Genomic DNA, 10,284 nt, shown 5'->3' on the forward strand with positions numbered 1-10,284 from the left:
AATATTATCTGTCCCCTACCCCTACTACCAAACCCTATTGCGTTTATAAGTGTTTCCCTCATAAAGACATGCCGATGTAAGATCATTTCAAGTTTTATATTCTTGTGAGGACATTTGGTCCCCATGTACAATGTGAGAGAAAAATGATCTGTAGAAAAAGGAAAGGTACTGGCAATTTTCTGCCAGGACATCTGTTATTTTATGCAATGCGTAATTCAAAATACAAGTAAAACACCAGTGAAAAAATTCCTTCATATTATGTACATTGGGGCATATTTTTACGGACTTTTCTTATACAACACAACACACCATTGGCTCCATAACCCCTGCATTTACTTTGTTCCAGTGATATACAGAGCAGAGCACTGGTTATTTATACCCACGTGCATGGGAGACATCAACACTGTGGCCCTAAAGCCCCCCTCCCCACCCTTACACCTGTTGACATTGCTTATCATTTGCTCAGACTGAAACACAATTCCCCAAGGCTGAACAACACTATCAATAACCGTTATACGTATCGTCATTAAGCCATTATGATACTCGAAATGCACGACTGTAAGCATCATCATGAGCTCGCGCAGCAGTTGAGTGAACCAAAGCGAATTGAAATTCACGCTCCTGTCAGCATGGTTTTGGCTCTATTCATTATATCTGAGATCACTTACAGTCATACTTGAGAAGTAGCCTACATAATCTGAATCATTGTTGCTTATTATTAATGGCGTTATGATATTGGCGATTAGTGAATGTGACTTTAAGAGCGCTGTAACTCGAGCCTCGTGCAGTGACAGCTGTAGCACCGAAGAGAAGAGAGCGAGCTTGGTTACTGACTGCTGGAAAGTTACGTGTCTGTCTCTTTGTTACCAACTTTCAAGACCGTCTTTTGGCGACCATGGCCATGGCCGACCGGTTTGGCAGGACGTGTGTATTTGCTTTTGCGCTCGTGGCCACTGTATTAGTATTACAAGGTACGTGCTCTTGTGTTCTTCAAACAGTGACTGACGTGGTTCTTCGTCTTTATCACACTTGCCAGTGCACTGTGACCGCGGGCAGATTTATATTGAAGTGTATTATATTTTATAAAGGTCCTTTCTATTTTGTGGATATTTAATAATATAAAAATGTAATATAAAGCTGTTACAAACATTAACATTGTGTTTAGGTGTTACAGCAGTGTAAGCTACTGTACTTTATTGGGTTTACAGTGCTGAGTCTGTAAAGTAGCCTATTAAATGGCTAATGTATATTATGAATATTATGCTATGATTTGGAATCTTGTAACATTAAAATTTAATGATAATTGATATATCTCCCTAGGAAATCTTAAATATTACGCTGTTAACTTTTAGTAATAAATTCTGTAAACTCTGAGTTTTCACACTTTCACTAATTTATTCAATTTGTCTACTAACAATGTTTTTGTTAGTATGTTTTAAAGCTAATTTCTGTCTTTCATTCTTTATTTTGCAGTCAGTGGAAATGAGGAGAGGCAGTTGATTGCAGATAAATTTAAGAACTACAATAAAAATATTCGACCAGCAAGAAACATTGATGAAAAAGTGAAGGTTCAGGTCAAGTTAACCCTTACCAACCTCATCTCCTTGGTAACTAATCTCCCTGCCAACAGTAACAAGTATTGTGAGTTTTTAGTGAACAGACATACAGTGAGGAAAATAAGTATTTGAACACCCTGCTATTTTGCAAGTTCTTCCACTTAGAAATCATGGAGGGGTCTGAAATTGTCATCGTAGGTGCATGTCCACTGTGAGAGACATAATCTAAAAAAAAAAATCCAGAAATCACAATGTATGATTTTTTAACTATTTATTTGTATGATACAGCTGCAAATAAGTATTTGAACACCTGAGAAAATCAATGTTAATATTTGGTACAGTAGCCTTTGTTTGCAATTACAGAGGTCAAACGTTTCCTGTAGTTTTTCACCAGGTTTGCACACACTGCAGGAGGGATTTTGGCCCACTCCTCCACACAGATCTTCTCTAGATCAGTCAGGTTTCTGGGCTGTCGCTGAGAAACACGGAGTTTGAGCTCCCTCCAAAGATTCTCTATTGGGTTTAGGTCTGGAGACTGGCTAGGCCACGCCAGAACCTTGATATGCTTCTTACAGAGCCACTCCTTGGTTATCCTGGCTGTGTGCTTCGGGTCATTGTCATGTTGGAAGACCCAGCCTCGACCCATCTTCAATGCTCTAACTGAGGGAAGGAGGTTGTTCCCCAAAATCTCGCAATACATGGCCCCGGTCATCCTCTCCTTAATACAGTGCAGTCGCCCTGTCCCATGTGCAGAAAAACACCCCCAAAGCATGATGCTACCACCCCCATGCTTCACAGTAGGGATGGTGTTCTTGGGATGGTACTCATCATTCTTCTTCCTCCAAACACGTTTAGTGGAATTATGACCAAAAAGTTCTATTTTGGTCTCATCTGACCACATGACTTTCTCCCATGACTCCTCTGGATCATCCAAATGGTCATTGGCAAACTTAAGACGGGCCTTGACATGTGCTGGTTTAAGCAGGGGAACCTTCCGTGCCATGCATGATTTCAAACCATGACGTCTTAGTGTATTACCAACAGTAACCTTGGAAACGGTGGTCCCAGCTCTTTTCAGATCATTGACCAGCTCCTCCTGTGTAGTTCTGGGCTGATTTCTCACCTTTCTTAGGATCATTGAGACCCCACGAGGTGAGATCTTGCATGGAGCCCCAGTCCGAGGGAGATTGACAGTCATGTTTAGCTTCTTCCATTTTCTAATGATTGCTCCAACAGTGGACCTTTTTTCACCAAGCTGCTTGGCAATTTCCCCGTAGCCCTTTCCAGCCTTGTGGAGGTGTACAATTTTGTCTCTAGTATCTTTGGACAGCTCTTTGGTCTTGGCCATGTTAGTAGTTGGATTCTTACTGATTGTATGGGGTGGACAGGTGTCTTTATGCAGCTAACGACCTCAAACAGGTGCATCTAATTTAGGATAATAAATGGAGTGGAGGTGGACATTTTAAAGGCAGACTAACAGGTCTTTGAGGGTCAGAATTCTAGCTGATAGACAGGTGTTCAAATACTTATTTGCAGCTGTATCATACAAATAAATAGTTAAAAAATCATATATTGTGATTTCTGGATTTTTTTTTTTAGATTATGTCTCTCACAGTGGACATGCACCTACGATGACAATTTCAGACCCCTCCATGATTTCCAAGTGGGAGAACTTGCAAAATAGCAGGGTGTTCAAATACTTATTTTCCTCACTGTATATATAATTACATTATATCAGTGATCTAAATAGCAGTAAACATAAGTAAAAGCTGAAATATTACAAATAACATAACATTTGTTTTTAGAAATGTGCATGTACATCATTGCTAGTATATTATAAAATATTTTGGTAATATTTAGATAATGTTTGTAGTTTCTTTTAGAAATAATTCAATTATATATTCAACAGGGACTGTGCACAGTGCAACAGCTAGAGACTATTTACATTTAGAATCTTTTCTTCCCTGAACAGAATGAAAAAGCGGAGACTCTCACTACAAATGTTTGGATTGAGATTGTAAGTATCTTATGCAACCTCCTAGGGGCCGCTCACACAGAACGTGTTTTTACTTTTAAAGTCGCAATGTAACAGAAGTAATGACGGATCTTTTCGTGCATTCGAGTGAAACAGATCATCGAAAAAGAAAACAATAGTACTCTCTTCTCTTCACTGGTTGTTGATTGGATGGAGGTAGTTTGAGAGCTTGCAGTCCATTGTTAAAAATAAAATAAAATAAAAGTAATAAAAAGGGACAGGGTTTAAATGATTATAGAAGTCAGGCATACAGTACCAGTCAAAAGTTTGGAAACACTACTATTTTTAATGCTTTTGCAAAAAGTCTCTTATGCTCATCAAGCCTGCAGTTAAAAAAACAAACAAAAAAAAACAGTAATATTATGAAATATTATTACAATTTAAAATAATGGTTCTCTTTTTTAATATACTTTAAAATGTAATTTATTTTTGTGATGCAAAGCTGAATTTTCATCAGCAAGTACTCCAGTCTTTGGTGTCTTATGATCCTTCAGAAATCATTCTAATATGATGATTTGATACTCAGTTATTATCAATGATGGAAACAGTTGTGCTGTTTAATATTTTTTTTTGGAATACTTTTTTCAGGATTCATTGATGAGTAAAACGTTAACAGCATTTATTCATAAAAACAGCATTTATTCAAAATAAAAACATTTCTAACAATATAAATCGTTACCATCACCTTTTATCAATTTAACACATTCTTGTTGAATTAAAGTACTAATTTCTTAAAAAAAAAAAAAATATTGTTCCCAAACTTCTGAACGGTAGTGTATATTGTTACAAAAGATTTCTATTCTAAATAAATACAGTTCTTTTTAACTTTTTATTCATCAAATAATCCTGAAAAAAGTATCTCAGGTTATAAAAAAATATTAAGCAGCACGACTGTTTCCAACATTGATCATAAATCAGCATATTAGAATGATTTCTGAAGGATCATAAGACACCAAAGACTGGAGTACTTGCTGATGAAAATTCAGCTTTGCATCACAAAAATAAATTACATTTTAAAGTATATTAAAAAAGAGAACCATTATTTTAAATTGTAATAATATTTCATAATTTTACTGTTTTTTTTTTTGTTTTTGTTTTTTTTAACTGCAGGCTTGATGAGCCTAAGAGACTTCTTTCAAAAGCATTAAAAATAGTAGTGTTTCCAAACTTTTGACTGGTACTGTATATCACAAGAGAGAGGTCTGACTTTTTCCTGGAACATGAAAAATGATGTGCTTAAAAAAAGCATATACATAAATGAATCTACATAAGATCAATAACATGCATTTTGAACAGGTGAATTTCCCTTTCATGCAGACAAAATGTGATGCCCAATGTAAAAAAAGAAATGAAACATTTTTCAAAAGTTTTCAAAACCTTTTTAAAAGTTAAACTTGGCATGGCGTTCTAAACATTTAAAGACGTCTGTCTCGTGTGTTTACAGAAAAACAATAGAAACGCGGTGCAGTAGGATACAAAAACTTGTTTTGTCGGAATAGCCTTCAAGATGCTTCAAAGAAATAATTTATCTTTCATAATCATTTATCTTAATTATCTTATATTTCAAGATGTAAAATACTTTTCTTTTTTTTTGCTTTTTCTTATTCCTTTGCATCATCTCTCCATATTTACTTGATCTTTTTTCTGAACAATTTTCTCTCTCCTATATTTTTGCTCCTTCATTTGTTCACGATTATAATCTAAAATGTCTTGTAACGCGGTACATGTGTCTGTCTGCACTTCTTTTTTCTGTTCTATGTCCTGCTAATTCCTGCTTTTCTTCTTTCATGTTTCTGCTCTTTAGCAATGGCAGGATTACCGTCTTGCATGGAATACATCTGAATATCACGGCATTGATACGATCCGTGTGCCATACAACACTGTGTGGCTACCAGACATAGTTTTGGAAAACAAGTGAGTTAGCAGTAAAAGAGTAAGTTTTCCAATATTTTCTCTTTTGTCACTTGAAAAGTGATCTCTTTTCTACTCTCTTCACAGCATTGATGGCAAGTTTGATGTGGCATACTACGCTAATGTGTTGATTTCGAGTGATGGCTCCATGTACTGGCTTCCCCCTGCCATCTACCGCAGTACCTGTACCATTGAGATCACCTACTTCCCTTTTGACTGGCAGAACTGCACACTAGTCTTCAGGTTGGCACAGAGTGAGATTTGTGTTTAAATGCAAGGCTCATGGGTTCATGGAGATTCATGATTTTTTCATTTTTATTATTTATTTTTATTTCATCTACAGGTCTCAGACATACAGTGCAAATGAAATTATTATGATATTGGCAGAAGATGCAGATACAGGGAAGCCTATTGAGTGGGTGGACATCGATCCTGAGGCCTTCACAGGTGCACAATTTACACACACACACACTTAGACACAATTTGAGATCACTAAGATTTTTTTTTAAAGAAATGAATACCTTTATTTAGTAAGGACAGACTTAATATGATCAAAAGTGACAGTAAAGGCATTTATAATGTTGCTAAATATTTTTATTTCTAATAAATGCTGTTCTATTGAAATTTCTATTCATTAAAGAATCCTGCAAACAAAGCATTCCAGTTTCCACAAAATATGAAACAGAAGAACTGTTTATACCATTGATAATAATAAGACATGTTTCTTGAGCACCAAATCAGCATATTAAAATTATTTCTGAATGATCATGTGACACTGAAGACTGGAGTAACTGAAAATTCAGCTTTGCCATTACAGAAATAAATTACATTTTAAAATAGAATTTTGTAGAATTGTAATTTTTCACAAATGTTTTTTTACTGTATATTTGATAAAAAATGCCGCCTTGGTGGTGACATTAAAAAAATGTATAGACCTCAAATTTTTGAACGGTAGTGTAATTTATTCAAAATTTGAAACTAAACATTTCAATGAACCGATTAAAAATAATGATGAAACTCTTAAAGCAATTACAATTCAAAAAGATAAATCAAGAACAGATAAAATAGGGAAATGATATATATAATTTTTCAGTTGTACTGAGAAAGCATTTCAAAGCATTTTGAAATGCTTACAAAGCATTTATTACATCACATTTAATACTAAGAGGAGGATCATCCAATAACATGTCTTTCTTCTGATGCTCTAATTATATGTTCTCACAGAAAACGGGGAGTGGGCAATCAAGCACCGTCCCGCCCGTAAGATGACCAACTCGCGTTACTCCCCCGATGACCTAGAGTACCAGGAGGTGTATTTCAACCTCATCATCCAGCGGAAACCACTCTTCTACATCATCAACATCATCCTGCCCTGCTCTCTCATCTCCTCTCTGGTTGTTCTGGCCTTTTTTCTACCTGCAAAAGGTGTTTGCATGTGTAGATATTCTGAGGTTAATGTACAGTATGCCTCAAAATACAGTATTAAGATCCCTTTCTTTTTGTCTTACAATGTTGGTAGTGGTACTCCCTCCGTCTGTCGTATCTCTTTTGCACTCTGTCTGTCTCTGTACACTGTTTATCTTTCTTTCTGTCTCTTTTAGCTGGAGGGCAGAAGTTGACTGTGTCCATTTCTGTACTGTTGGCTCAGACTGTGTTTCTCTTCCTGATTGCTCAGAAGATTCCAGAAACGTCACTTTCCGTGCCTCTTATTGGCAAGTGAGTGTCAGTGTGTAGACAGCTGATTTTTAAACCAAGTTGTATCAGTCTTACTGGCTTTAATTCCACTCTTTCTTGCTTTGTTTTAGGTATTTAATCTTCGTCATGTGTATGACCACACTGATCGTGACCAACTGCATTATTGTCCTCAACTTCTCCCTCCGCAGTCCTAGTACACACAACATGTCGCACACCATCAAACATGTGCGTTTATGTGTGTTTTGTCCTAAATATATAATATTTCCTAATTATAAATATTGCTGAATCTGTAGTCCTTCTTTTACATCCACTAGATTTTCCTCGTGGTGGTCCCTCGTTTCCTTGGCATGGCCTCATTTGTGGATGAGGAGGAGCCAGGTGGAGGGACGTATGAAATGAGGGAGAGGCGCCGCAGTTCGTTTGGGCTGATGCAGAGGGCAGAGGAATATGTTTTGAAACAGCCACGCAGTGAGATGATGTTTGATAAACAGAGAGAAAGACATGGACTTATGCGCTCAATTGGTAAAACAAATTCAAACATTCACTTACCTAAAGAATTCATTATTATACAGGAATATAGTGAACTACAGATGCATACATGTGGTCATTCGGCATAAAACGGAAGTATCCAAGTGAAACGGCTTCTTGTGGGGCGGAACTTGATCTTGTCCTTTAGGAATTAATTGAAAGGTTGTGGTTTGCAATTGCTGTGATCTCATCCGAGTGACAGGTGAACACTTCATCAGAGAAGAGATGAGATGTCGTTACAAGACGGAGGGGAAGTTTTTTGATTAAAGATTGTAAGGGCACATGAATTTGAAAGAAAAAATGATGTGCACAGATAAATCATATTTAATAAACACTGCAATGTTCCATAAAATTTTGATTCAATGAAATCAAAATGGACAATTCTTATTTTTTTAAATAATGTTGCAGTGTTTATTATAAAGGAAATGTCCATGCACATCATTATTTTTTTTATTTCATGTGCACTCTTCATGACCTATGTCTCAGCAGAAGGTGGGACTAAATATCCTCCACAACTGATTGGAAACTGGTATTCAGATCTGCCTCCATTTAGTTAGCAACGACCAACTTCCTATGATCCAGTCAATTCCCGAGGACGAAGTCCCGGCATACTCATTCCAGAAGCCGTTTTACTCGGCTATATGACACAATATGGATGAAAAAAAACTGTCAACTTCTGTTTCATGCCGACTTTAACAATTAGTGGTGGTGTGTAAAACATTTAATTCCGTTGTAGCTTCAAATGTGTTTGTGTATGTCTCCCTCTAGTGGATGAAATTGATGTGAGCAGTACGGCAAACCTATACAAGAGTCTGGCAAAGACAGCACCAGAAATAAAAGAGTGTGTGGATGCCTGTAACTTCATTGCTGAATCCACTAAGCAGCAGAATGACATCGGATCTGTAAGTGTGTGTTTGTCTCCTAGCAAGAGAACACTTTTATAAACATCATAAGTGCGGTCATCTCCACTAACACACTTGTTTTATTTATCTTGTTTTTCATCGTGTTCCTCTTTTTTTTTCTTTTTTTTTTTTCAGGAGATGGAGAGTTGGGTGCTGATTGGAAAGATGATTGACAAGGTTTGTTTCTGGGCAGCCATATTGCTATTCTCTGTTGGAACAGTGGCCATCTTCCTCATGGGTCACTTCAACCAGGCACCTGACTACCCATTTCCTTGGGAGAACAAAAAGTACTTACCTGAGTAGAGAAGAAACTCTGAAGACTCTGTCCAACAGGTAGAGAGATGGAACGAGCAAAGAGGCAATTCCTTTCTGCTTATTTGGAACATAAAAAATGCTAGGACAAGTTTTATATCTGGAGTTAGAGTACAACAAGCTGTACATGATTTGAACAGTATCGTTCGACTTGATATGAGATCTTGTCTTATATTTGATATTTGGAACTATGGTTGTCCATGCATGCATTGACATTTTGTACTAAATATTACTTACACTAGTGGGATTTTTATAGGAATGTACATTTTGCTTATAGTTGTGCAAAAAAAGAAAGAAAAGAATTAGTGAAATAACAAGGAATAAATTAGAAAGATTTCAGCTCATTTCATACCATGTAATGGTTCTCCAGTTCACTGTGGCTGCATTTTTGCAATGCCCCAACCCCAGGTTATCGTCTCTGTTTACAGTGTGTGTTACTGTTCACAGTGTGTTACAATCAGACCCTTTTTTATAACTGATTGTACTGTAGTATTTAGCATTAGTATTATTGAGACGCATGTTAAATTTTTGTTTGTTCTATCTTATGTATTTCATTGTCGTTTTAAATGTTAAATTTCACTTATGCAATTTTACAGTTTGTTATTTACTATAAGCTTTACACACACACATATTAATTAACACTGTCTTAAGATATGCACTGCAAATTTATAAGAAAAAAAGTTTGAAGTCTGCTTGTAAGAACACTTTTAAATCCTTATTGAGCACTGTGCATTTTTCTACATGCACCAAAGACGGAGAAAAAATGAACTGGCATATTCAAGGTAGACATCTATTTGATAATTTTTTTTAGCTTAGATACCATACTCGTAGAAAGAAAAATTGTACAAAAGCTGTCTATGGGGCAGAATTCTTTTAAAAGGTATACTTATATACACTTTTCTTTTTTATTTTAAAGGTAATACTATATTGGCTACCTTTAAGGTACTAATATGTACCCTTGAGGGGTAAATAAAGTACAAAAGTGTAGAATCCAGTGACATCTTTTGTATTTTTTTATTTTTTTTTTGAGAGAGAGTTTTACTTTAATATGTAAAGGTACAGACAACAGTTACAAATTAATAGAACAATTACTAATATAGACAACACAGTAGGCCTACGGTCGGTCACGATATCTGTGAATATATGTATGTGTGTATAATTATGTGCATGTATAAAAGTGGAGGGATATATTGCAAGGAACTTTGTAAACTCTTGACTTCAGCAGCAGTTACATTTTAGTTTTCAAGTTACAGTGAAAAAGATTTTTTTACAGTGCACAGTGAAATGGTTTCATGTGAAAAGGGTGAGCCTGTTTAAACGGTATTTATAATTCCACAATGACGAT

At 36.0% G+C, this 10,284-nt stretch overlaps 1 protein-coding gene across 1 annotated transcript; it reads left to right on the forward strand.

Annotated features, from left to right (window-relative positions):
- The first annotated feature begins 538 nt into the window (after positions 1–538).
- On the forward strand, positions 539–10,132 carry chrne (cholinergic receptor, nicotinic, epsilon). Its single transcript, XM_084413523.1, has 12 exons — positions 539–971; positions 1,474–1,607; positions 3,529–3,573; positions 5,396–5,505; positions 5,590–5,745; positions 5,846–5,949; positions 6,727–6,927; positions 7,104–7,218; positions 7,308–7,422; positions 7,512–7,719; positions 8,494–8,627; positions 8,763–10,132. Exons 1-12 carry the CDS (start codon positions 896–898, stop codon positions 8,928–8,930), a joined length of 1,566 nt encoding a protein of 521 aa, XP_084269649.1. The 5' UTR covers positions 539–895; the 3' UTR covers positions 8,931–10,132.
- The last annotated feature ends 152 nt before the right edge of the window (positions 10,133–10,284 follow it).

This window comes from Rutilus rutilus (assembly GCF_951802725.1).
Source record: "Rutilus rutilus genome assembly, chromosome: 7".
NCBI lineage: Eukaryota > Metazoa > Chordata > Actinopteri > Cypriniformes > Leuciscidae > Rutilus > Rutilus rutilus.

Coding starts and splice junctions, on each gene's coding strand:
- chrne (XM_084413523.1), top strand. CDS start 896: ATGGCCATGGCCGACCGGTTTGGCAGGACGTGTGTATTTGCTTTTGCG. Junction 972..1,473: donor CACTGTATTAGTATTACAAG/GTACGTGCTCTT, acceptor TTTATTTTGCAG/TCAGTGGAAATGAGGAGAGG. Junction 8,628..8,762: donor AGCAGAATGACATCGGATCT/GTAAGTGTGTGT, acceptor TTTTTTTTTCAG/GAGATGGAGAGTTGGGTGCT.